This window comes from Cinclus cinclus, chromosome 27 (assembly GCF_963662255.1).
Source record: "Cinclus cinclus chromosome 27, bCinCin1.1, whole genome shotgun sequence".
Classification (NCBI taxonomy): domain Eukaryota; kingdom Metazoa; phylum Chordata; class Aves; order Passeriformes; family Cinclidae; genus Cinclus; species Cinclus cinclus.
Window position 1 is genome coordinate 4,396,567 of NC_085072.1, and position 26,749 is coordinate 4,423,315.

At 56.3% G+C, this 26,749-nt stretch overlaps 1 protein-coding gene across 3 annotated transcripts in view; it reads left to right on the forward strand.

Annotated features, from left to right (window-relative positions):
• Positions 1 to 23,876, forward strand: part of SCUBE3 (signal peptide, CUB domain and EGF like domain containing 3) — a 28,947-nt gene extending 5,071 nt beyond the window's left edge. The window contains exons 1-22 of one of the 3 annotated variants that reach the window (XM_062509438.1): positions 1,647 to 1,662; positions 3,362 to 3,484; positions 4,295 to 4,420; positions 7,245 to 7,379; positions 8,416 to 8,541; positions 9,458 to 9,574; positions 15,546 to 15,662; positions 17,231 to 17,353; positions 18,494 to 18,610; positions 19,663 to 19,785; positions 19,955 to 20,089; positions 20,388 to 20,480; positions 20,565 to 20,681; positions 20,760 to 20,921; positions 21,175 to 21,378; positions 21,459 to 21,620; positions 21,888 to 22,055; positions 22,144 to 22,305; positions 22,543 to 22,740; positions 23,174 to 23,326; positions 23,488 to 23,567; positions 23,727 to 23,876. In XM_062509438.1, coding sequence (XP_062365422.1) covers positions 1,647 to 1,662; positions 3,362 to 3,484; positions 4,295 to 4,420; positions 7,245 to 7,379; positions 8,416 to 8,541; positions 9,458 to 9,574; positions 15,546 to 15,662; positions 17,231 to 17,353; positions 18,494 to 18,610; positions 19,663 to 19,785; positions 19,955 to 20,089; positions 20,388 to 20,480; positions 20,565 to 20,681; positions 20,760 to 20,921; positions 21,175 to 21,378; positions 21,459 to 21,620; positions 21,888 to 22,055; positions 22,144 to 22,305; positions 22,543 to 22,740; positions 23,174 to 23,326; positions 23,488 to 23,567; positions 23,727 to 23,876 — 2,907 coding nt within the window. Of the gene's footprint in view, positions 1 to 1,646; positions 1,663 to 3,361; positions 3,485 to 4,294; positions 4,421 to 7,244; positions 7,380 to 8,415; positions 8,542 to 9,457; positions 9,575 to 15,545; positions 15,663 to 17,230; positions 17,354 to 18,493; positions 18,611 to 19,662; positions 19,786 to 19,954; positions 20,090 to 20,387; positions 20,481 to 20,564; positions 20,682 to 20,759; positions 20,922 to 21,174; positions 21,379 to 21,458; positions 21,621 to 21,887; positions 22,056 to 22,143; positions 22,306 to 22,542; positions 22,741 to 23,173; positions 23,327 to 23,487; positions 23,568 to 23,726 lie in introns of those variants that run through there. The other 2 variants (XM_062509436.1, XM_062509437.1) reach the window with 2 other exon arrangements.
• Positions 23,877 to 26,749: the final 2,873 nt, after the last annotated feature.

The following is a 26,749-nucleotide window of genomic DNA, read 5'->3' on the forward strand; positions in this document are numbered from 1 at the left end:
GCACGCTCGAAATGGCAGTGGCGTTGAAACCGTCTGCCTCCTCTGCCTTTGAAATGGAGAATAAAGCTGCAGCTGGAGCGGAACGGGGCCCAACACAGCCAGCGCTGGAAAAATCCCACCCACAACGGAATAAAAAACGTGGCCCGAGGCGCGGGGCGAGCACCGCAACCTCCTGCCCTGCCCCGCAGCCCCCGAGCAGGGCTCCGCCAGGGATGCTGCTGCCCTCTGAGGAGCCCTGCTCAGCCCCAGCGACGTGGGACAGGGAGATGGGGTGAGCAAGGAGCGGGGCCACCGTGGGTGAGACCTGTGGTCCCCAGCGAGACTCAACATCTTCATCAAAACCAAATTCCCCTCTGGGTGCAGAATTCTCCAGTGCCGGGGATTTGAGGCACGGTGTGCCCTTTTGCACCACCCGGTTTGGGCTCATTTCAGGTAGCTTAGGGTGGAAAACAATGTTTTTTTATTATTTGTGGAAGGCTGTAGGGGTATAGGTCTGTAGGGGAGCTGGTAAACCCTCCAAAAAGTCCACCTGGATTTGGGACTTTGAATGGAGTAGGTCTCCTGGAGTAGGGGTACAAGCAGGGCACACCCCAATGAAGAACTACTGAGAGCTAATAGGGACAGGAACATCAGTAAGGACATTTTTATTTAAAAAAAATAAAAAATTCTTCACTTGTCTTGAAGATCAACTCTCTCGCATGGTGGCAGCCGCTCAGAGCACCTGCAGTGAGGCCACAGGCAGCTTTTTGGATGGAGAAAGTTCTCCTGCAGGAAAAATGGGCTGCCCTGAGAGAAAACCTTCCCTTTTCACGGGAAAATGCTGGTTACGTTGACAAAAATGCTAAAAATTGAGTTTTACATAGGGTTTTACTTTAATTCACTACATCATTTCTAAAGGATACTGGGGAGCCAAAATTTCAGCATTCTAAGACTGGGATCTTTGCCAGTCCTGGGACAGCTCCTGGGGTGCCCAGGAGGGTATTTATTCACTCTTCCCACAAACACACCTTTTTTTTTTTTTAATCCTGTAACCTTTCAGAATGACTCTAGCTTTGGAAAAATTACAGAGTGGAAAACTGATAATGTTTTCTTTTGTACTTTTGCTGCTGTGTAATCTTTCCAAAGTTAGAGAACTTTTGAAGTTACAGAATGGGAAAAAAAGGAAAAAGATAGAAAAAAAAAAAAAAAGATGCTATACATGTGTGAGTGGGAAAGGGCCAGAGGTGCATTCAGTGCCTCATGCATGTTGTTTGTGGTCTTGCGTCTGAGAGTGCAGAAGGAAAAAGAAATAGGAAATAAAATTCCCCCAAAAGTGAGATTCCTGGCAAAAGGCTGGGAAAGTTTCAATGATGTGATTTATGCCTGGTGGATGCTTCATGTTCTGAGCGTTTTTAGGGGAAGGAGATGGGGTTTGATGGATGGTCTGTACTGTTTGGGTGCTGGTTCCCACCCGTGTGCCCGGCTGGGTGCCGGGGGAGCCAGACCTGACAACTGTCACCTTGGCCATGACTCCAAGCATGACAACACGATTTATAACTTTGAGGGAACATCTGAAGAGGAGCTCACAGCCATGCAGAGCCAGGACCAGGATCTGCAGATTCAGTAGTCCTTTGGGTTAGCAACAGCTTTGTTGCTGCTGAGTTCCCATGCACATCATGCTCAGTGCTTAGCATCTCCCCATATCCCCCTGCTCTAATGCCACAATGTCCTGGGAGCCCAGTGAGGGATGCAGGAGCCTGAGGAGAAATCACTGGGATGCTGAACAGCCACACTCAGCTCCCCAAAGGGACAAGAGTCTCGTGGGACCCCTGGCACAGGCAGGGGATGACAGTGGGTGCTGGGGTGGCCACAGCACAGTGGCACCGTGACCAGTGCCGTGGCTGCTGTAGGTGCCAGCCAGGAGCAGGGCCCTGGTCCCCGTGGAACCCCTCCACCATCCCCACCGTGGTGGGTCAGCCTCCAGCCGGTGATTAATGGCCCAAGGGAGGCCGTGGTGGCCGCGGGCCATGGCTAATGTCAAATAACAAATATGAATGCGGGCTGTAAATATTTATACAATGCGCAGGCACGTGCCGCCTCCCTGGTGCAGAGACAAAGCTCTCCTCCTCCCGGCCGGGTGACTCACATCTCCCGGCAAGGAGCCACCGGGGTGGCCGGGACAGGGCTCGGGCTGGCCTCCCCGCGGCCGTGGCCCCTGTGCCGCAGGGCTGTCTGCCCGCCCGCTGCTTGCAGAGATGCTTGGGGTCTCTGGGGGGCTCCTGGAGCGCTTCTGTTCTTGGGGCTGCTAAAAAGCAGGTTTTTTAAAGGCAGCTGAGAGCTTTGAAGCCTCACGATCCTCCTGGAGGGGATACAGGGAAGCTGGAGGGACTCTCAGGTCCTCCTTCTCCAGTTAGGAGCTTTCTATCCCTGTGAGAAGAGGTGGAGGCAAATCCCTCCAGGAACAGCGCTGATGCTCCGCACGTGGAGCCGGAGCCTGGGCTGCTCTGGGAGCCCTGCCCATACCTGAGGGGCTGCGGGTGATGCTCAGCCCCACCTGCCCCTCAGCAGCCTGATCTCCAGACACTGGCAGTCACGGAGGGGATGTGCCCGCTTCAGGGCACCACATCTCCCTGACTGCCAGAGCAGAGGAGGCAGTGAGAGCCAGCTGAACAGCCTTTTGCTCACAAACCTCCACTCCATGTGCTCGAGGCTTCTCCATTTCCCACATACCATTCAAACCTCCACTCCCACGGCCTCCTGTCACAGCAAACCTTTGGGCATTGGCGCTTGAGGACATTGCCAGCATGTGAAGCTCTGGATGTGATGTCCTGGGTACCACAGCACTGCATCCCAAACAAGGGGGTTGAGGGGCAAAGGGGGATGGGGATGATGCAAATTTTGTCTGTGTCCCCAAGGAAGCCTTGATGTTTTTCCCAGTTCTCCCTCCTGCTTCTCACTCCTGGCTCCCAGCTTTATTTAATGTGGTCCCTGCTAATTCATGCACATTCCTTAGCACCTAAGAATAGAAAGCCGTGATGATTATTTGGGTGCCTGGTCGGCTCAGGAAACAGCTAATTGGAGGCAGAGACTTTCACCTCTGCCTGGGCTGGCTCCAGCCTGGACTAGGAGTGTCAGAGCAGCATTTCCTATCATCAGACACATAAAAGGGCTCAGGATGACGTGTCCAAGAGGGGACACAGGTTGTGCTGTTTGGGAGCGGACCCAGTGACTCACCATGTCCAGAACCCACCACCATCTGTGTCAGGGCTGGTTGAGGAGCCAGAGGCTGCTGGGATCCATCACCTGGGGTGGCAGCACCACGGGGACACGGGGTAGAGGTCCTAGGCTCTCCCCTTTGCTCCCCTCACCTGAACTCTTGCAGATGTTGACGAGTGCGTGGAGGGCACTGACAACTGCCACATCGACGCCATCTGCCAGAACACCCCCAAGTCCTACAAGTGCATCTGCAAGTCTGGCTACACCGGGGATGGGAAGCACTGCAAAGGTAAGGACACGCTGCTGGCAGAGCCAGCACCCCGTTGAGAGTGACAGCCCCAGCAGGCTGGAGGAGGACTCTGACTGTCCTTGCTGGTGATGGAGGCAGCTGTTGTCCTGGCATAGTTGGGGCTGCCCATGAAGAGTCACTTGGGGCTTCTTTTAAACACTTATTTTCATGGAGGATTTCTGACCTTGAGGCTGCAGGACTATGTTAACAGCTAAAAACATAAGAAACTTAAAAATAAGATATAGAAATAGATATATAGATGATGTGAATATCAATATAGTGTAAATGTAGGTATTGATATAGGTATAGGCATATATCTATCTAGAGATACAACTGAGTGGGGAATAGAAAGAAAATGGGCTCCTTGGAGCAGCAGCAGGAAAGCAGGATTGGGGCAGGAGACAAATTCCCAGCTCTGCTCAAAGCAGGTTCAGGGTCAGGATGGGCCGAGTACAAATAGCAGAGGGATTAAAGTGCTCCAGGCACTGCAGGGCTTTGCCATGGAGACGGGCTGCTCTGCCAGCACCCTGGGAAATCCCAAGAGGCTCCCAGCACTCTGCACCACACTAAACCTGTAAGACACTGGGTTAGCTGGGGGTCCAGCATCTAGGCTGGGGAGAATGGGGATGATTTTGTAGAGTCTGGAGGGATGCTGCAGGTGATAATGGAGCTGAGGACCTGCAGGAACAGGCAGAGAGAACAGAAGACCTCGGGGCACGTCACCAGCCGGGTGACAAAAATGCTGGAGATGGGGAGCAGCACCCGCGGCGGGCAGCAGCCCTGCAGCTCTCCCGCCCTTCTTCTCCCCAGACGTTGACGAGTGCGAGCGGGAAGACAACGCGGGCTGCGTGCACGAGTGCGTGAACATCCCCGGCAACTACCGCTGCACCTGCTACGACGGCTTCCGCCTGGCACACGACGGCCACAACTGCTTAGGTGAGGGATGCCCGCGTGTCGCAGCTCCTCAGTTGCTCCTGCACCTGCTGGCTTTCTTTGCTGGGCAGTTCCCAAGAGCGCAGGCCTGCTGGAGAGCCCTGGAACTCCACGCTTCCTGCGGTGCCGCTCTCAGGGCATTGAGCCAGCTGCAGGCACGTCCTGTGGTCCTGTGCTGCAATGGCTCGCTGAGGACAGGACTGCTCCCTGTTACACGGGGGTGATGTCAAGGGAGGATACTCCATGCTGGGAGAGAAACTCTGTGGCTTCTGGGAAGATTTGGTGAGGCAAAACTGGGAGAGTTTGGTTTGGAGTCTCTCGGGGTGAGGCACAGGCTCCCCACAGCCGCATCCTGCTGCGGCAAGCGGCCGGGCCAGCGGCTCTGTGCCGCTGCCGAGGGCAGGACCAGCTCACCCGGACCCTGCCGCTCGCTCCGCTCGTGCTTGAGGTCAGCCCTGCACCTGCCAAAATAGATGAGTTAATAGCAAATATGGTGGGGATGGGAACCAGCGAAGGGACTGGATAAATAATCCCCGGGCCAAGACAAACCCGGCATCTGCCTACGGAGCGGCCGTGCATCCTCCCTGCCACTTCCCACCGCCCCAAACTCCATCCGGCCGCGGCGGAGCCGAGCTCCCGTCAGAGCCCCGGGGCCCATGGAGCTGCCCGCGCCCGTCAGCCGCTTCCTCCCGCGGCATCCGCGGTGGGAGCTCCGGGGCACGGGGCACCCGCCTCCCCTCTGCCTGCAGCTCATGCTATTTTCTAATTAGTGTCTGCAGAGGGGTCATTAATGAGCTCATCACTGCGAGGAGGAGGAGGAGGGGGAAGGGATTATGGACACATACGCTTTGCATTAACCACCATCACCGGGATCTTTGCAGCCTCCTCGGGAAGGGGGGAGATTTACACAGCTGGGAGGAGGCGCGGGCTGGCGGCTCTGCCTTCCTCTCCCGGGGGAGGATGAGCCCGAGGAGAAGAAAGGAAAGCTGGACGTCATGTGTTTACAGAGTTGGGTGGGAGGGGATGGAGATGGCTGGGGAGCAGCCGGGCAAGCAAGGATCTGGGGGGAGTATGCTGACTCCCACCTTGAGCCCTTCCTTCGCTCATCCCAGCATCTCATCTCTGATCCTGACGTGCTTTGCCCGACCTGCCTGCATCCCCTTTTAGTCAAAAAAAAAAAAAAAAAAAAAAAAAAAAAAAACAAGAAAAGAGAGAGAGAGAGAAACAGAGCAAAGCAGTATGTTGTGCCCAGGCTTTGGCAGTGCCTTGGTCAGCAGCTGAGCTGGACAGGGGTCAAGGTATGTGCCCACCAGAGTCTACTGGCCCCTCCATTGCCTACTCTGGATGACCTTTTGAACAAGGACAGGAATTCAAGCCCCCGTCCTGACACAGGCCCTGCTGGCTTCTGCCCATCTCTGTTGTGTTTAATAAAACAGGTATTAGAGTGGCGGAGTCTCATTTCAGCCATTGGGTTTGAACGGCTGCCTCCTCATTTTTGAGTAGAGCTGGAAGGAGAAGTTGCAAGGCATTAAGCCCTTGTTCTAAGCAGGGGGATTTGAGGAGAGTTATTGGCACCTACAGGACATAGCTTGGCTGGGGTGAACATTGGAGGAAACCATGAGCTTCCTGCCATTGCAGAGGACATCCCTTAATGCCTGGCTGCAGCCCAGGTGTCAGTCCTCACTGCCCTACAGGTGAGAGGGTGTTTCCAGCACCTCCTTTCCAAGACAGCAAATTTGTGGAATGCTCCTGGGCTCTGCTGCCTGGCCATTTCCAGCTAGAGCTGCAGCCCTGCTTTGATATTTCTGAGTGTCCCCTCAGCACTCGCCAGGGGCTGGGCACAGTGCAAGGCACCCACATTGCTCCGGCATCCATCTGTCCATCCATTTTGCCCAAAAGCAAGGGGTTTGGGTGTGTGCTGTGCTGTTTGGGGAGGGGGCCTGGGAGCCCCTGGCACGTGCCATCTCTGAGCCGCTATTCCGGTGTTTCCAGGGGGCCATGCTGGCAGGGCTCAGTTTTCCCCTCAGCCATGGCTCTGCAACGCTCGAGTTCACAGGACGTTTTCTTTGGCATGGGGCCCCTCGCCACCCAGCCCCAGCACTGTGGGCAGAGGGGGCAAGGGGCGGCCACGGCACAGATTTGTCTCTGCTCGAGCCTGGCGTCCTGGTTGCTCTGGCATCTCAGGGCACTGATGAGTTCACTGTCCCCAGAAAGCCTCTAGAAAGAGCAATGGGGAGTTACTCTTCATTAGATGCAGGTTTTGCAGGGCTGGAGCAGGAGCAGCCTGGGGTGAGGGCATTGCTGCTGCCAAGGGGCCACATCTCAGCCCCTTGCAGCCTTGGCTTGTTAAACCAAAACAGGTGTGAGGGCAGCCAGGCAGCGGGGCAGGGGATACGAGTCTCCTTACAAGTAATTATCCCTGCTCTGGGCTAAGGTTTCCCAGCTCCTCCTAATGAAGTGCAGGCATCCCCAGCTGGCAACAGGCTCTGAGGGGCTGGGAGCAGGGGCTGGCTGCAGCCAGCATCCTGGTGAAGCATCCTGGGTGCTTTGGTTTTCTGGGACAAGGAAAACCCCTTTCTCTGTGGTTTGGTGTTCCTTTCTGTAAAACGAGGCTATCAGTGAGGGAAACTGTATGATCCTTGCACTCACTCCTCCTGTGCTTCACCTTTATTCCTTGCACCATCAAGCATTCCCCTTTCTTCCAGCTGGGGGGATCACAGATGTAAGACAGAAGTAGGTTACTACCCAGTAGATCTGTCCCACCCGGTCCCCATCACTTTGGTGTGCCAAAGAGCTGTGCTCACCCCCTGCCACCTTCCCTCTGCAGACCTGGACGAGTGCTCAGAGGGCAACGGTGGCTGCCAGCAGACCTGTGTCAACATGATGGGCAGCTATGAGTGCTTCTGCCGGGAGGGCTTCTTCCTCAGTGACAACCAGCACACCTGCATCCAGCGTCCTGAAGGTCAGTGCTCAGCAGTTTCCATTCCCTGGGGCACCCTCCATCCCTGCGTTTATCAAGCAGGTCTGTCCTCTGTCACCTCTGGCTGCTCCTGCTTGGGTTTAGGTGCTGCTGCTGGGTTCTTGGTGTGGCAGATTTGAAAGTGAATCTATAGCAGGCACGTTGGGAGAGGTGTTAAATGTCCTGCAGAAAACTCTCACAGGCCCCTTGTCCAGGCACAGCAATACTGAGCAGAGGACATTAATCCTATTCCCAGAGCAATTTATTATTAAGTGGAAGGATCTGGAGGTCCTCAACCACCTCAAGAGACACATCTTCCCCTGCCAGGTCTTGCACAGCATTGAGCCCTTCATCTCGGTATCAACTCTAAATTGTTGCCGTCTGGAGCAACCTCTTAGCCAAAATAGGAGGAAATGAGAGATTTTTTTGCGTCTTTGCTGATTTTTATCTCTGCTGCTTGGCAAAGCCAGCTGCGTGTTTTTGCTTTCCTCCTTCCCCTTTCCCAGCTGTGTTGGTCACTGCAGCTCCCCAGGAATCTCGCCCTGCCCAGGACAGCTGAGCAGCTGCACTGGCATCTCCTGCGTCCTCATCTCTTGTGTGTCCAAGAGGGATGAGCTGGCTGCTCCTTCCTCCTGGTGCTACAGTGCTGCTGGGGACAGCGATGCAGGTCCTGGGTCCTGAGCTTAATGGGCTTTAAAGCCCCTGAGAGATGTGGGAGCAGGGTCTCATCCAAGGTGGGAAGGAATCGAAGGCTGAAGGCTCACAGGTAGTTTTGTCCACCTTCCCAAGCAGCTCTGTGCCAGGAGATGACCAGGGTTATCCTGTCCCCACAAAGTCCTCACTGACAAGGTTTCCCTTTGTTGCCATCATCTCCCCATCCCATCCCATCCCATCCCATCCCATCCCATCCCATCCCATCCCATCCCATCCCATCCCATCCCATCCCATCCCATCCCATCCCACCTCAGATATCCTTCTGCCACTGCTGACCAGTACCAGCAGCTTTTGGAGCATTTCTTTGCTTCCTTTTCTCTTTTAGAAGGCATGAACTGCATGAACAAGAACCACGGCTGTGCCCACATCTGCCGGGAGACCCCCAAAGGGGGCATCGCCTGCGAGTGCCGCCCCGGCTTTGAGCTCACCAAGAACCAGCGTGACTGCAAACGTAAGGAGCCCTCCAGGTCTGGGGACGTGGCCTCCCAGAGACCCCCTAACCCTGTCCCAATGGCACAGACACCTCCTGCCCTTGCAGCAAAGCCCTGACCGCCTGGCAGCAGTTGGTTCATTGAGCCTGAAGCTCAGCATGCTAAGATCTGTCTCTGCTGCCCTTACAGACAATGCTTTTGGCACCCCCCTTTACTATGGGATGTTGTGTCCTTACATGACCAGGCTGAAACGGCAGCTCAAGGGGGTTCCAGAGCATCCCCTGTTCTTGTCCCAGTGTTTCACTTCCCAAAGGGGAGGTGAGCAAGGAGAGTGCAATTGGCATGTGTGGAGTGCAGGAATCCTCTCCCTGGGGGTTGTGGTGCTCTCAGCCTGTCTGATCTCCTGCCAGCATCCCACTGGCAATGCCAAGGTTATTAAATAGATATGTAAGTGTTTATGCAATTATTTTTATTTTGTTTCTCATTTGCTGTGTGCAGCAAATATGTAAAATTGCTGATGAAATGAAGGTTTAATCCTAAACTAAATGAACAGCACACCTTGCCCCCTGAGGAGGGCTGGCAGGGATTCCCAAAAGCTCCTGTGTCATTCCTGAGCTCAGGAAAGTTTCACCCTTCCCCCGTAGCTCTGGATTCAGGCTCAGGGCCAACCAGCCCACCAGACCCCTTTCCTTGGACTCCACTGGTGGCATTTAGTAGATATGCAGAGGGAAGACATGAGAAACCACATAACAGCCTGCATCTGCTAAGATCCCACAGGGAAAGTGAAGGGCTTTAGGAATTATCTGTGAGGGGGGGAGGGAGGGAAGTCTCTGAGGGTATGAGGTGTTTCCAAGCCAGCTTTATGTGCTACACGTGGATGCTAGGCAGGGAAGGAGGAGCTGGAGCCATGGTGACACTGGTGCTTTGCTCCCACAGTGACCTGCAACTACGGGAACGGGGGCTGCCAGCACACCTGCGACGACACCGACCAGGGCCCCAAGTGCGGCTGCCACGTCAAATTCCTGCTGCACTCGGACGGGGTGACGTGCATAGGTAGGTCAGGCCATTGCCCACATGCAGGTTGGGGTGTGGGATGGCTCATCTTCATCCCTGGGTGATTTGTCTTTGGCCTGGAGAAGGGTTTTTCCCAAGCCTTGGGCATGTGGCGATTTCCTTCTGCAGAGACCGGTGTGTGTGAGGGATGCTGCGGTACCTGGGGGCACAGGGATGTGTCTGCACAGCCACAGGGAGCAGAATTGATCTTGGTGGTGCTTGAGGGGACACTTGGGGACAGGTTGTTGTGTTGGGGTGCAGGCAGGGGTTTCTGCCTGCTTCTGTGCTGCTGACCAGAGAGCTGTGAGGATGTCCCCATGCTGGGAATTGTTACTGTCACGGGCAGATTTTGGGGGGGATGTGGAGGGGGCAGGTTTGCCCACAGCAATCTGTTCCAACTTGTTATTGTGGGGCCTCGGCTCAGGAACATTGTCTTGCAAAAAAAAAAAAAAAAGCCAAACCAAAACCCCAACAACCTGACAACTCAACCACCCCCAGAATTGTCCTTTTCCTGTGTGTGTTTTCAAATTGTAAAACATCAAGCAGAGATAGAAGTTTTACTGGTTTCATATGCTTGTGCTATTTAACAGCTGCTTTGATTTAAAAAATGTTATATTTGGGGAATGATTAAGTCCACAATTGCTTGAGACATTTGAGTTCTTATTGCAAAATGAAAAAGAAAAAGGAACTGAAAGCAAGAGAGGTTTTGGCTCCTCATATCCCTGCTGTGCCTGAACAGAAAACCCTCCTGTGCTTTCCACAGACGGTTCCATCCTCAGGGCAGAGGATCCCCCCTGAGCCCCTGGCTGCTCCCTGCCAGCTTGAGGGGTGTTTGGGGCTGAGCCCCCAGCAAAGCCCTCCTGCCTGTCAGCTCACTGCTGCCTTAATGTCACTGCTGTCCCCCAGCCTGCTCCCAGGATGGATCCCAATCCCTCCTGGCTGCTGGCAGGCACTCGCAGCCCCTGCTCCCCGCCGTCCTCCTCTTTGCTCCTACAGCCATTGCGCCCTGTCCCACCTCTGAAGACTCTCCCAGAAGGTTGCTGCTGTGCCTGGGTGGGGAGCTCTCCTCCAACAGGGAGCTCAGGACCCTGAGTGTGTCAGCTGGTGGGTTCCTCCTGGATGGAGGGCCCTGCGTGCGGCGTGTGACTTGGGCAGGTTTGGGACCAAGGATGCCCTTGACCTGTTGGGTGTGGGGGGTGAGTGAGCAGCTCTCCAAAGCATCTCGTGATTTGGGGGATGCTCCAGAGCAATCTGTTTGCTGGGCGGGAGGTGGTCTCTGCACTCAGACCCTGGGTACCACAGATGTGAGGGTGGGATCTGGGAGTTTCCGAAATTGCTCATCCTTTTGTCCTTGGCCAAAGTCTCCCTCTTTGGCCTCCCACCCTGCATTGTACCTGCTGGGAAGGCATCTCCCACCAGAGCCAGCACATCCCTATGAGCTCTCTCCTTGTCCACATTTCCGCGGGAAATCAAACACTACGCTAGAGGATTTTAGGAGCAGCACCAGCCCAAAACCCACCACCACACCACGCCTGTCTCATCCCTTTGGGCTCTGCAATCCCCTCTCACAGGAAGGGGTCTGCCCAGCTCCTGCTTTCCCTGGGGTATTTCTGATCCCCAACCCCACCGTGGGAACACCAAGGGGTTGTGCTCCAGCCGCTGGGAGCCAGCAGCCGCCCCGCGGGAATGCCCGGCCGTCAGATTTACAGCCGAGGTACCTGCTCGGATATTTATAACCACCCTTTCTTGTTTTATGGCTCGGGCACAGCAAAGAGCCCTTCCCCATCTACACTGCCCCCTTCGCCGCCCCTTCCCCATTTCCTCCAAAATGTTTCATCATTTCAAGGGGAATAAAGTTTCCAGTGAGGGGAAACGCAAAGTCGTTCCCCGGGCCATGGGCTTTGAAATTGTACGCGGTGCTTTTGATGGGCTGCCGGGACAGGCCCCTGGTCCAGGTTCCCTTCAGATCACACCACACGGCAGGAAGCACGATCAGCCCCTCTGAGTGACAGTTTCATTAGTCCACGGCCGGTGTTTTTCATTTTTCCGCTTTTTATTGCTGCTTTTAAAAATGCAGATAATGAGGAACATTCCTCTAAGCACAAGGGCCATCACTAATGGCTCCCAACATGTCTGCAGGCACAAGGGGGAGGGGGAGACAGGAGGGGAGGCCGATGACCTTATATATTTATATTTATGCTCCAAAAGCAGCCTTAAAAAGAAATTAAAAAGCACATAAAACACCCCTCCATCAGCTAAGGGTGCAGTGGCCATGGGGAGATGCAAAAACGGCTGTCACAGTTGAAGCAGATTCTGGCTTTCCAGGAAGGTTTACCAACCAGGGCATCATTGCAGCTCCTCCCACCTATATTTGGGATGCAGCAGGGCTATCGCTGGGGAGCACCGATGGAGTAGGAGGGGGTGGATGGGGAAGAAATATGATTAGATGGAGAAGGAAACTAAACCCAGCTCAAGTTTTATGGCTGATTTCCTGACCCAGGCCTCGGTGGTTTGCAGCATCATCGCTGATGCTCCCCAGCTTTGTGGAGCTGGGAGTGGTGCCAGGAGCTCTGCAACCACAGCCGGGGTGCGCTGACCCCCGGGTGAGGCTGAGCAGCCCAAGCACACCCAGGATTTGGGCTCACTGCTGGCTTGGCTGCTAAATCCAATGGGTGCAAGTGCTACAGGCGAGATGTGGTTGCCATCCCAAAGCCCATGGCTGCGCAGTGTCCACGTGGCTCCGCTCGGGGATCACCACCTGCCCTGGCAGGTGCTGGTTTTACTTCCAACGAGGGCAGGACCTGGTTCCCCAGACTAACAGGCTGCACTAACGCTGCTCATAACGCGCTTCTCCCGCTCGCATGGGGCTCCAACCAGCCCAGCACAGCTGGAGGGGGCTTGGAGAGGCTGAGGGACATGGAATGCTTGGGAGGTGGGAGAAAAGCTCAAAGGGACAGTTTCCACCAGGCTGGAAAGGCAGCAGAGTCGAACCCATTGATGTGTGTCACCAACCAAGTTCCCTGCTGGACACTGTTTCTAAATCACTTTTTTATAATGTCAAACAGGGGAGAGACACTTCCAGCAACACGTTATCCTTGAGACGTTTTCTAATGGTAAATATTTTTGTTCTCTCTATCTCTACGAAGGGGTCTAACCGTAGATGGTCTCTCCTCTCGAGACCATAACGGGGCTCGGGGGCCGAGCTGCTGCGCTAACCGCATGTCTCACTAACCCTGCCCCACTGCTGCTTCCAAACCCTGCCAGGCCAGCCTGGGGCTGGGCTGAGGGACAGAGCAGGGAACCCTCCCCCTGCTGTGCTTGCATGAGACGGGGGCTCTCACACTGCTTTGGTGACAATCTGCTTTCCAGTGGCTGTGGCAGTGGTTACCCCACACCCAGGAGGAGCTCACAGTGGGCTGCCAGCAGATGCCTGGTGGGGAGGGGGATGCTTGTGCCCATCTCTGCGCTGTGCACTCCCGGTTACCCCTTCCTAGAGCCCACCCGCTCGAGGATGGTCCCCTCTGGGACCTCCAGAGTGTCCCAGGGTTTGGCCTTGCCATGCAGTGGTTCTCAGCCTAGAGCTTCAGCAATGGCAGAGCTGCCATGGCCCTTTACAGGGCTGGGCACCTCCGCAGGGATTTCTTTGCATCCCCATGGGGTCTCCAAACCCTTCACAAGGGTAATGTGATGCCTCTGCTCTGCCACCAAGGAAACTGAGGCAGAAGGTGCAGCGACTTGTTTGTGGTGGGGAATCTTGTTCCTGGATATGCAGGGGACAGGCAAACTCCTGGCACATCCAGGAGCTATCGGAGCTCAGCTCACCAGCACAGGGAGCAGAGACTGCAGCTTTTGGGGGGCTTTGCAGAGCCTTTCACACAGGGGTGGGAGAAGGGGGGGACCCCAGATCTGCACCCTCACCATGCTCCAGCCAGCCCAGCTGTAATCCCTCTGATTACCATGGAATTAATCCCTTTTGGCTCGTGGGATCACATCCTGCTGAGATTGTCACTTCTCAGAAGGTGGAGGTGAGGCCAGAGTGTCTGCATGAGGTTGCTGAATAGGGTGAGCAGTGCCATGGCACAGCAGTCGGGCAGTGAGACCAGAGCTGGGATGGAGGAGGGTAGAAAAGAGTCTGAGTGTGTCTGTGTGTGTGCATGTGTGAAGCTTTGTCCTCTCCCTGCCTGAGCGATGGAGGCCTCACCAAAGCCCTGTGTGGCTGGTGACTCACAGCAGGCTGGGAGCAGCCCTGGGCTGCCAGCTCCGCTGAACAATTGCTGTTCCCTGGGACCATTCCGGAGCCCAGCCCTGTGCTGCCAACCTCCACTGCCTCACAGGTACCCCAGCAGTCCCCTGAAAGCTTTCTGCAAAACCAGGACCCCCCTTCATAGAGGGCTTTGCAGTGGTGCTCTGGCTGTGCTAACCAAGCTCATACCCAATGTCCACCCTGGGCAGCTGCCCTGGGATGGTGGGTAGGCTGGCTTGAATCTCAGGTGTAATTCCCAAAGGTGCAAAGGGGCCAGGAGAGGTGCCACAGTGCTGGAGGAGACTGTGAGCACGGTGACACCACATTCTCTGGAGAGCTCCATCCTCCCTACTGCAGCTTCTTCTCCAGTTCAACCCCGCTGGCAGCAGCACCTGAACCAAGCCAATCGTCTCATCTCCGTGGTGACCCTGTTAAATCAATCCTCCCCAGGCTGCTTCTGCATCAGCTGCTGGAACAAACGCTGGCGTTAAACAAATGATTCACTGAGCTTTCAGAAAGTTTCCCTTCCCTTGGGCGCGGTGTCATCCGTCCCGTGTCCCTCTGCCCAGCGCCGCAGGGACGGGGATGGCCCTGGCACGGCTGGGCCGCGTGAAAACGACCCAGGAATGGCTGGAGGAATAATATCTGCAAGAAATCCTTCCCCTGCCGTTAGGTTTTGTAATTGTGCTGGCGATTAATTTCATAAAATGGTCCCTTTTGTTCTCTTATTATGGGACATCATAAAAATAGCAGTGGCAAGACGAGCACAGAGCGATCCCAGCTCCCGAGCCCCGCGGCAAATGGTTGGATGGTTCAGTCATTCCTACCCCATGCAGCCCTTGCAAAGAGCAGGACAACCTGGGATTTGCTCTTTCCAAGGAATTTCTTCAAGGCATTTTCATCTTGGGTTCCTTGAAGCCCAAATGCCTCATTTATCCAAGCAACCAGCCTTCTGAAAGGAATATTTTATTATCCTTTGTGAACAACTTAATGCACTTCAAACCATTGTTCTGGTGGTTAGGGTTGAAATTGAGGATTGATCTCACAGGGAAGCTGTCAGGCTGAAAATGCTTCATTTAAATTAGTGTCCCTTCTAATCCTACCAGCAACAGCTGACTTTGATAATATTGAAATAATTAGCTTTTTTTTTTCAATTGGATTTTTTTTCCGCTGATGCCGCTTGCCTCTGAGTGTGTGTTTTAATTATATGATGTGTCTCCCAAATTAGCCTGAAACACTGGACCAGCAGCCGTGCCTGAGCAGTGGGTCACAGTCAGGGACCAATGGCACAGGGTCACCCGTGGCTTTGTGGCTTGGTAGCTTGGTGGCAGCGAGGGGGACATCCCCCATGGAGGGAACTGGGGCTATGCCCCCACATCCCTGGGAGCTGCAGCCTGGGCACTCCCAGCAGGACCTGTGTCTGGCTGCTTTTGCACAAGTGCTATGACTTTGTCCCTGGGAAATTGAACTCCTCCTCTTTGGAGCTGCATGGAGGCCTCCATGAGGCCCTGTTTGTGGGGGACACCAGCCCCCATGTGTTCATTATTTCACGGCTCTGTGGCCTCTGTTGCTGTTGTATGAGAGCCAAGGGTGTTTTCCATGGGCTCTGCAGGGAGGTTTGTACCCGCTGCCACTCCCAGGCTGTGCCATGGAGGGACATCTGCACGGCATGACTCCCCCAGCCTTGTGAACACCTCACCCCAGCCTTTCTCTCCCCTTCCCATGCAGAGACATGTGCTGTGAACAACGGAGGCTGTGACAGCAAGTGTCACGACGCGGCCACGGGCGTCCACTGCAGCTGCCCCATGGGCTTCATGCTCCAGCCTGACCGGAAAACATGCAAAGGTAGGTGGGTGTGAGTGGGGCTGGGGTGCTTGCTGCTCATCCTTGGGGGCCTCTGACCCCCGTTTTGTCCTCAGTGCCCTTAGGAAAGGCTCAGATTCAGCTCAGCTCGATATTGCCCCCAGTTCTCAGTGACTTGGTGTTTGCATCTTTGGGGTGGGGACAGGAATCACCCCCCTGCGCGGGGAGTGGGACGCCTTGCTGCAGGCACCATGCTTGGCCCCATGCCCCTGGGAATCCTATGGGGAGGAGGAAAAGGGGGTCAGGTCAAGCTGGAGGCAGTGGCATAGCCCTTGTGGGGCTGGAGGGTCCTGTTCCATCTCAGTCCACCCCACTGCCTCAGCTGCCCCAGGAGAAGGGCTGGATGTGCAGGGAAAGGGAATCCACACCTGCTCTGGTAGTGTGAGATGCACAGGTCCCTCTGGGAACACTGCCCAGCCAGGTCCAAGCACCATGTCCCACGTGGGGGAGAACACCCCGAGATGCTGCACATCCCACCAACGTCCCCAACCACCTGTCCCTGCCAGGCAGGGCAGTCCAGGCTGCTTTCCCTGCACCCCAAACTTGCCCCCCTCAGGGCTGGCCGGTGCCTGTGTTGTGTCTTCTGGCAGCTCTCAGAACTTGACCCCAGCTGAAAGGAAAGCCTGTCCCACTGCTGGCTGCCTGTCTACCTGTTGACTGCTTCCAGAACCCCCTGCCCCTGGTATTTTATCAGAGCATCCACCCCTCTCCCCATTCTGCAGTTTCCAGCGTCGTGCAATAACCTGGAGCCACGTCCCCTGTGTCTGGGGTTTTATTATGGCTGCAGGCAGGTTTACAGCTCACTCCCTCACAGTCATAAAAAGAAAGCCTCAGCCCCAGCCAGACAGAGCTGCTGCCCTAGCACTGGGGGATGGAGGGACAGGGCAGGCCGCTGCTTCCTCCCAGTCTCCTTCCATTCCACAGGTTGTTTCCTAACAGGAAATTTTGTGATTAGTGGAAAAACAAGAAAAATAACCAAAACCCCCACATCCCAACCTCTTTCCAGGTTCTTGGGGCTCTTTGCAGTTACTGTGCATCATCCATTTTAGCTTTGTTAATGGTAGGAGGGAGATGGCAAGCAGAGAGGCAAGGGCTGAAAAGCAGTTATTTTGTCAAGTGGCTGTTTGTGAAGGAGGGGGTTCCCCTCTGGGTCTCTTTCTCTTCCTGCTACTCCTGGTCCCCCAAAGCTGAGCCCAGCCCAAACCTGTGGCTCTGCAAACTCTGGTCTGTTGCTCTCACTCAGCTGAGAGGCTTTTTTGGGGCTCCTGGCTCTATTCTGGGGGAGACTGAGACCTGCAGAAATTAATCATTTTGCACCACTTCCAAGGAGGGCTGAGCCCCAGAGTCCTGCCCTGGCCCACTGTAACACGTTGGCTCCTCAGATGCACACAGAGAAAACCAGCAGGCCTGTTCCCCTGCTGACCATCAGAGCCCAAAGGATTTCCTCCATTTGCCAGCTTGTGGTGGGGACAGCATCCAGAGGGGAGCAGTGGGCTCTGCTGGCCGAGCATCCCAGCCAGGGGGTGATGGGTGTCCCTTGTCCCCACCAGACATTGATGAGTGCCGGCTCAACAACGGCGGCTGCGACCACATCTGCAGGAACACGGTGGGCAGCTTCGAGTGCAGCTGCAAGAAGGGCTACAAGCTGCTCATAAACGAGAGGAACTGCCAAGGTAAGGAACAGTGAGTGCCCAGGCCTCCTGCCCTGTCCCTCCCTGTGCTCCCATGGCTGCTGCTGCAGAAGTGCTGCCCCGGCTGGTCATTCCTCTGGGCTTTCCTGTGGACTGCATACATCCTTCAGGGGATTAGTGTTGGATTTAGACTCTGGTCTGGGGCTTAGTCCTTCCATCTCAGAGCTGGGAACTTGTGGGCTCTTGCAAAGTTAAAGCCAGCAATTAGGCAGATGCCAGGGTTCCCAGTTCTTGGAGGGCAGGAGTGGGGAGAAGATGCCTCCTGCTCACTCCAGAAGGAGCTGGCTGCTCCATGCCGCTTCTTCCACCTTTTTCTCCATGTCCCAACATCTTTCTACACATCCCACATAAACCCAGCAGGTCACTGTGCTGCCCCCGCAGCCCATGGCCAAGGTCAGCGAAGCAGGTGTGCATGAGCCTGAGTGTTGCCTCCTGAAAACACACGGCCAGGGAAGGAGGGGGCTGGCAGGCTCCGGGGCTGCCACTGCTTTCATCTCCGTCCAGGTTCTGTGCTCTGGGAGTTTGACGTGAGCACAGCAATTAACTTAATGAAGCCAATGAAATGATGCTTCAGCCCACCAGGTTGGGTTCACCTCCCAACCGGGGGCCTCCCTGCCCCAGTGAGGTGCCCGCAGCACCGAGCAGGCATTGCTGGCACCATCCCTGAGGCAGGACCTGCCCGCACAGCATTCCTGATCCCTCCCTGGCATCCTCCTGATCCCTCCCTGGCATCCTCCTGATCCCTCCCTGCCCTGGACTGGCAGCAGCGGGAAGCTCCTGCAGCCCTCCCATGCCAGGGACAGGATGCTGGCCCTGTTTGGCCCGTCTGAGGTGCAGAGGGGCTGCAGGAGCTTGTGACAGGGAGGTGCTGCTGCAGTGGGTGAGGAAGAGTCTGGAGGGAGGGAGGGAGCAGGGGGTTCTGGAGCATATTGGTGTTCAAACCCCAGAACATCGGTATTGAGTGCCCAGAGCAATCTGGTTCTGGACCCTTGGAGGATACCAGTGCAGGGTCCCACAGCATCCCTCAGCTTGGTGCAGCAACTGGAGCAGGAAGGGGACAGTCCCTGTGCTCGGGACCTCTGCCGTGCCAGCTCTCACCTCCTCCCCTTGCTTCTCCTCCAGACATCGATGAGTGCTCCTTTGACCGGACCTGCGACCACCTCTGCATCAACACCCCCGGCAGCTTCCAGTGCCTCTGCCACAAGGGCTACACGCTCTACGGGCTCACCCACTGCGGGGGTAGGTAGGGCCAGCTGGGTGCTGGCAGCCTGTCACCCCGCCGGGATCGGGTCCCCAGGAGGGGCATGGGGGGCACAGCCCCGCGGTGCGGCTGCTGTGGGACCCCTGGGGACACTGCCCACCCCAAGGGCGCATGGGGAAGGTTGGTTCCACGCATACCCCGAGCTGAGGCCAGCCAGTGAGGGGGCTCACAGCCAGACTCGCTGGTGTCTGCAACTTCAAACAGAGCGACAGGAACAATTTGCGACTTGTCTGCAGCGGGAGAGAGGGAGAAATCCCCGGCGTTTTTGGCAGGGAACTGTGACGGGGTGGGAAGGGGAACATCAAAAGGGTTTGATTTAAATTTCACAAGGCAGATAGCTCCCAAGGGCGGGGGCGTGCTGCGCCCGGGAAGCGGGGAGGTGGATGAAACATGCTTTGCAGGGACTGCCGGAGCGTGTTGTGGCAGCGGTACCGGCGGCCCGGGATGACGAGCCCGGGTGCTTCAGGGCTGCCTGGCTGGCGAGGGTCAGCGACCCTCCCCATAGTTCTGAACGGCGCAGTGAGTGTGAGCCAGCGCAACCCCTGGGACTGTCTCGGGGTCCCAGCAAAGGGATTGATGGTTCCCACCAATGCCCCGAGTGAGAGGGAGCTGGGCAGGGCGGGCTGTGACGGGCAGCTCCACCCTTGACCTGAAGGATCATTTCAGTGCCTGCTGTAGAGAGGGACCAGAGCTGCTGAGCCTTTTGAGTTCAGTTTCTCAGCGCTCCACATCGGCTCCGTCTGCTGCCCCCACAGCCCACGAGGGGCCGGGGCTGGACTCAGCCTGGATAGGCTGCACCCATCCCTGCCTTGGGGACACCGGGAGCCCGGGTATCCCTTATCCCCATGGAGCTGGCACAGCTGCGGGGAGGTGGCATTGCTGGAAATGCCCTATGGTGCTGATTCCCTGTCCCAGCTGGGCTTAGATTTATCCATCTAGAATGCCAGCCCTGAGACAATGCAGTGATTCAGGGTCAGAGCCAAGGGCTCCCGCTGTCCCTCAGCCACTGCCTCTTCCTTTGTCCCCACAGACATCGATGAGTGCAGCATCAACCGGGGTGGCTGCAAATTCGGCTGCATCAACACTCCTGGCAGCTACCAGTGTACCTGTCCTGCTGGCTGCAAGCTGCACTGGAACAAGAAGGACTGTGTGGGTACGTCAGGCCAGGAGCCAGCACAACTGCTGGAGGAGCTGGGGACTTTGGGGTGCCAGGCTGGGGTCCCTATGATACACTCTGGCACCCTCTCCTCCTCGGTGAATCCCCCCATGAGCTGGAGGGCACAGTGGGTCTGAGCTGTGCCATCCCTGATTGTCATCACCAGCTGGTGCATGTCCCTTGGAGCTGATGAAGTGCCTGCCAGGTTCAGTGCCACCAAGGGCCACCCTCACCTGCAACAAGATGGGCAAGAAGGATAGCTGTGCTCTTTCCTGCACCTCCAAGGCCAGATTTCTGCCAGGTACTGGTGCTAGTGCCACCACCAGCATGAGCAGGGGGGTCCTCATTTCCCTGCATGGCCCAAACTGAGGGGAGAGGAGTGGCTACACACCCAGAATGCAGTGACTGAGGGAGGGAGGGAGGGAGGGAGGGAAGGAGGGAGGTTGCTGCTCAGGAGGGCTCGTTGTTGGGTGTAAATCCATGGGACAGGTCCCTGGTGCAGCATCTTTATGGCAGGGTGCTGGGCATTATCCCCCCAGGGCACAGCTGTGTGTGCCTTCATCACCCTGGCAGAGCCAACTCCCCTTACTCCCTCACAGAGTCCGACAGCAGCTACACGGTGAGCTGTGGGACCCCCGTCCTGCGGCAGGGCGGCCAGCACCGACCCACCAACAGCAGCCAGCAGTGCCTCGGTAAGGGGGCTCCTGGGGTGCCCAGAGCTGCCACCAGCCTGGCTGGGCCATGCCAGGTTGCTGAGCACCCACCTGTTCTTTCAGAGACTGTGGCTGCACCGGTCAAGCAGAAGGCCTCCTTCAAGATCAAGGATGCCAAGTGCCACCTGCACCCACGGACCAAGGGCAAGCAGGAGGAGGCCGGGAAGGCCGGGGCACAAGGTGAGGTGTGATGCTGGGGGAGGTGGGGGTGCCTGTGCCCCAGAAGGGATGAGGTGCTGACCTGTCCCTCACGTGCAGGTGGCTCGGCTCCGTGCTCTGACTGCCAGGTCACCTTCGTCAACCTCAAATGCGACTCATCAAAGAAGGGGAAGGGGCGCCGGGCTCGCAACTCCCCCAACAAAGAGGTGACACGCATCACGTTGGAGTTTGAGGCAGAGATCAAGCCCGAGGAGATCACAGGTGGGTGCAGCACTGGCCTGACCTGTCTTGGGGGCAGGCCCAGGTGGTGGGGCCAGGGACACGATACCATCCCAATGCAGCAAGGGGGGATAAACCAGTCCTCATCTTGCACCAGACTGGCTTGTGCTGGGTAGAACTTGCAACTGAGCATTTGGGGGATGGTTTTAATGCTTCTGGGCTTCCCTCTCCACCCCTCCCTTCTTACTGCATCCCTGTTTCCCCCTGTACCCCCATTCTCTTCTGCACTGCCCAGCCAGCTGCAACCTGCACTGCCTGAGACAGAGAGTGGAGAAAAAGCTGAAGTCGGCCATCAAAGCCCTGAAGAAATCCATCAACCAGGAGCGGTTCCTGCTGCGCTTCTCAGGGATGGAGTACGAGGTGGCCCGGAAGCTGAGTGTGGCCCCGGAGAGGCAGGAGAGCTGTGGGCCGGGCCAGCAGCGCCTGGCCAGCAAGTGTGGTAAGGAGCGTGGTGGGGTGACAAGGGGACCCGGTGGTGACAGCCCCCACAGCATCACCGACGTCCCCCCTGGCTCTCAGTCAGCTGCTCGCAGGGAACCTATTACCACGGGCAGACGGAGCAGTGCGTGCCCTGTCCCCCCGGCACCTACCAGGAGAAGGAGGGACAGCTCTCCTGTGACCTGTGTCCTCGCGGCGACACCTTCGGACCCATAGGAGCCACCAACATCACCGGCTGTACCGGTAAGGAGGGCACAGGGTGGGGCCCGAGGCATGTCCAGAGCTGCAACTTCAACTATTAGCCAGCAGACAGGGAAGCCTTAAGCATCCCCAGGGCCCACAGAAGTTGCTGGTTTGGGTGTTTATTATTTAGAGGGGACCCCAGGAAGGGCAGCATTTGCTCTGGGTATACTGGTGCTGCTGAGGCTGAGGGGGGAGAGGATCTGGGTATGGGGCAGGAGAGCTCCAGGCATGTGGGGTGCCAGGACTGAGCAATGCCTGTGCCTGCAGGTCAGTGTCCCCCTGGCCAGCACTCTGCTGATGGCTTCAAGCCCTGCCAGCCGTGTCCCCGTGGGTCCTACCAGCCCGAAGTGGGACGGGCGCTCTGCTTCCCCTGCGGTGGGGGGCTGACTACCCGCCACGAGGGAGCCCTCTCCTTCCAGGACTGCGACACCAAAGGTAGGTCAGAGCTGGTCCCCAGGAAGGGGTCACCCAGCAGGGTTGTACCAGCAGCTGACACAGCCCCCTGTGCTCCCTGACCCCCCAGTGCAGTGCTCCCCTGGTCACTACTACAACACGAGCGTCCACCGCTGCATCCGCTGCGCCGTGGGCACCTACCAGCCCGATTTCCGGCAGAATTACTGCATCTCCTGCCCTGGCAACACCACCACCGACTTCGATGGCTCCACCTCTGTGTCCCAGTGCAAAAGTAGGCGAGCGGGGGTGCAACAGAAGGGGGGGACAGGTGTGGGGTCCTCCTTCAAAAGTATTTAAAAATCCTGTAGAGTCTGGGGTCATTTCAGTGCTTAGTGCATGCAGGCATGCATGGGGGGTTGCTTAATGGGACACTGTCCCTCTTGCTCAGTAAACCACCCCCAGTGGAACACTTCCCCTCAGTGCCCCCATGCCACTGGTTCCCAGTTGGACCAGTCTCCCTGCCTTGCAGACCGGCAGTGTGGAGGGGAGCTGGGTGAGTACACAGGCTACATCGAGTCCCCCAACTACCCGGGGAATTACCCCGCCAACATTGAGTGCACCTGGAACATCAACCCCCCACCCAAGCGCAAGATCCTCATCGTGGTGCCAGAAATCTTCCTCCCTTCTGAGGACGAGTGTGGCGACGTCTTGGTCATGCGGAAAAACTGTAGGTAACCAAGAGGGCCGCGGTGCTCAGGGGAGGAGCTGGGGAGAAAAAGGTTGGGGTTTGGCAGAACTGCCTTGTGCAAAGGGAGAAAGGTGCATCCCCGGGCAGCAGGAGGGTAATTTTGGGAATAGGGTGAGTGGGGAGATGAGCATCACCCTATTGCCCAGGTGTCTTGCTGGATCTCATGGGGATGTGAGTGGGCTGGGCTGCACACCTCAGCCTTCATTCTGGGGATTAAAAACCCCATTTGGTGCTTTCCAGAGCAAGGAAGGAATAACAATCCCTGGTATGTAACATGAGGTTTATGGGGGGGGCTCAGTCTTGCCCAGCATGGACAATTCCCATCCCTGATGCCACCCTTGACCCAGTAAGGCTGGGGGTAGCCCTGCTGATGGGCAACCACTATTCTGTGTCCCCTTGCTGTTCCCTGAAGCCTCCCCATCCTCCATCACCACCTACGAGACCTGCCAGACCTATGAGAGACCCATCGCTTTCACTGCCCGCTCCCGGAAGCTCTGGATCAACTTCAAAACCAGTGAAGCCAACAGTGCTCGGGGCTTCCAGATCCCCTATGTCACCTATGATGGTGAGATGCCATCCCAGTGTGCTGATGCTTCTCCCCCCACACAGTTTGGGACCCAGGTCACTCCCAATTCAAACCTCCTCTTGTTTGGGGGGAGTGGACTGAAGGATGGAGATCAGAGGTTTTGGGACAAGTGGCAGCTCATGCCCTGTGTATTTTGGCAGAGGACTACGAGCAGCTGGTGGAGGACATCGTGCGGGATGGAAGGCTCTATGCCTCCGAGAACCACCAAGAGATCCTCAAGGTGAGCATGTGCCCCCAGGGCTGTTCTACCCAGAGCTGTGGGTGATGCAGGAGCATCCTTCCCTTTGGGGATGCCTCCTGCTCTCCTTGCACTTAGGGCTTCAGTTCAGGGGACCGTGGGGAGGATGCTGAACCTCCCTCTGTCTTGGCTTCCCTGCAGGACAAGAAGCTCATCAAAGCTTTCTTTGATGTGCTGGCACACCCCCAGAACTACTTCAAGTACACAGAGAAGCACAAGGAGATGCTGCCCCGCTCATTCATCAAACTCCTGCGCTCCAAAGTCTCCAGCTTCCTCCGGCCTTACAAATAGCCCCCTGAGCCCTGCCGTCCCGGGCCGCCCCGCAGCCAAGGAAACCCTCTTCTCCCTTCCTTCTCCTTTCTGATTTCTCCTTCCTCCGCCTGGCTCCAGCAGGATCGCCACTGCTCACCCTGCAGACGTCCCCCCACGATTTCCCTGCGCTCCCAGCCGGGGGCACACTCTGGTCTCATCCAGCGGTGGTGAAGCTGCTCCCCTCTTCTGAAGCAGCTTCTCCGAAGGTTTTAGGAAACTGAAGTAGTGGTCTTTTCGCTGTCCCATGTCCTCCCTTTGGTTTCCTTTATGCCAGGTCTGTCCCCACTCCCTGGTGCCACCAGTAGCCCAGGACAGTGTGGGGGGCCCTTGTATTTGCAGCCCCCCGGGGCACAGGAGGTGACGCCGCGTCCACCGCAGCGCTGGGCCCCGGCTACCAGCGTCGTTTTGCAGAGGTCGAGGGTAAGAGAACTGAGAAAGCCGACTTGATTAAAAAGGAAATGCAAAGGAGTGATGGCAAAGCCCACCAGCACGGCACCGTGGTGGCTCTGTCCCGCTGGAGAGCCGCGCTGGTGCTGGGAGGGAAGCGCAGCCAAGCCACGTTCCCGGAGAACAATGTCTGGCTGCACGGGAGAAAACAGGGAGCAAAGGAGAAGGACTTTCAGCCGGGTTCGATTTTTTTCTTCTTCCCCCTCCACCCCAGACACTTGTGCCAAGAAACCAGACTTTGTTACAAGCTCTGCCAAAGAGTAACTCAGAAAAGCAAGCTTTGAGAAGAGCAGGAGTTAATGTTTGTGCACTAGGATATCCTCCTTTCTACCTTTTTCATATGTATTAAGTGCAATCATTTGAGTCTTCCTTATATTATTTAGAGGGAAGTTGTTTTTTTTTCTACTAGAAACGACAATATTTATAACTGCCTGAGGAATGAGAATGTGTGTTTGCAAGAAAACAAAAACCACCCACCCAGAGCAAGCCGGGCCCTGGGCTGCGCTGACCGATGCGATGGCATCTTCAGGCCATTTCTGCCACGTTTGTCCCCGATAAAAGCCCCTGTCTGGGGGGAGATGGTGCCTCTCCTGCTCGGCGCAATGGGGTGAGTTCTTACAGGGAGTTGGAGGCGTCTTGGTCCGTCCTTGGGGGATGGAGTTGGTCCTCTCAGGCTGATCCACCACAGTTTGGACGTTCTTCAGACCCTGTTGGAGGGGGATCAAGACTCGGCCTTGTCACCTGCTTGCTGCAAAGTGATTTGCTTTCCTGCAGGGGCTCAGGGATGAGCCAGCAGCTGCTGAGGTAGGGTCTGGGGGGCACGCTGGGAGGAGAGGGGAGCTGGCCCTCCACTCAGCCCCGAAATGTCTCCCTCAGGTACAGCGCTCCCTCTGGGGAGAGCCACCCTCATGGACCTGGGGAGGTTTTGTGCTTCTGAGTCCCACCAGGCATTTTTGGCCCCATCCCTCTGTGTGTTCTCATCCTGCAGGGATGCTGTGGGAGCCCCTTCCCAGGGAGTGGGGTGCAGATCCCATCCTGCCACCCCCTGTTTCACTGCATCTGCCTCCCCCAGGCAGGCTCAGCTGGGGATGATGGCCAGGTAGACACCACTGGTGGGTTTGTCCCCCCAGCATCTTCATGTGGACAGACAGGATTCCTAGGGACAGGCAACTGCTGCCACCACACATCCCCTTCCTCTTCCTCCTCCTCCTCCCCAAGCCTCCCTACTTTTCCAGCCCTGCCACCAGTTCTAAGCTGTCATCCTTCCCACACCTTTATCACCATCTTCATCCTCTCAAAGACCTGGAGCTGCCAGAACTAAACATGGTCAACTTGCCTATAGCTCTTCCAGTGGCTGGTCCCTTTCCCTCACTGTCCCTCTGCCCACACCTGAGCCCAGACCTGCTTTTAACAAACCAATTATTTATTGCTCTGCATGTCCCACTGGGTCCATCTGTCCTGCACCTGGGGGAAGCAGCTGCTCATCCCTGTTTTCCCTCCTTGTTCCACACTCCTCCAGCACCCCAAGAGCCTCTCCTGGGCTCTGAGGGGCTGCGGGTGGGCTTAGCACTGGCACAGGGGCTGAGGTTTGTCCCCAGGATGCATCAGTTGGAGAAGCTTTTCCTGATTCATCCCAGCTGTAGATTTTCCTCTCCTGCCGCCGGCTCCCAGCCTATTTGGAAGCTCCACATCTGTGGCCTGAGCTGTTTGTCACTTGGTCTCTGTCTGAAAGCAGCTGCTTTAATGCACAAAAGCTGCTGTAGGGATCTGGAGGGGTTTTGTGGCTCTGGGACAGTGGCACAGGCCAGTGACCTTTGAAAGGGTCCTTCGTATTTAGAAGGAAAAAAAACAATCCCACAGCAAAAATAAAATTTGAGTGCCACAGCCCCTCATACCCACCAGAGTTCATTAACTTTGATTAACTCTGGCTGGTTTAATGTCAGGTCACTGCCCAGCTGCCTTTGTGGGGCATCAGGGCCTTGGGGTGTCCTGGCTGTCACCCTTGTCACCACACCTGCCACCTCCGCTTCCCTGCAGCAGCTGTGGAAGGGTGAAGTGGGCAGCACATGCTCCTGGAATGGCCAAAGGCACCTGGTAATAGTGCTTCCCCCTTCTCCTTTCAACAAATAGCTCAAAAACCCCCCAAAACTCCACAGGGCCCCCACCTCAGAATGGGTTTGAAAGGCTGAAATCCACATCAGCCACCTCGGGGATCAAGGTTTTGAAGCCGGCAAGATAAATGAGGGTTGTTGGGGTTTGGGGCTTTTTTTTTTTTTTTCACGTTGCAAGTACTTGTATCTGCCTTTTGCAGTGGGCCAGGACTTGCCATCTCCAGCAGAAATTATTAAAGTGATGAGCAAGATGTAGTTCATGAAGTTATTTGCACTTGATTAAAAGAAAAAAAA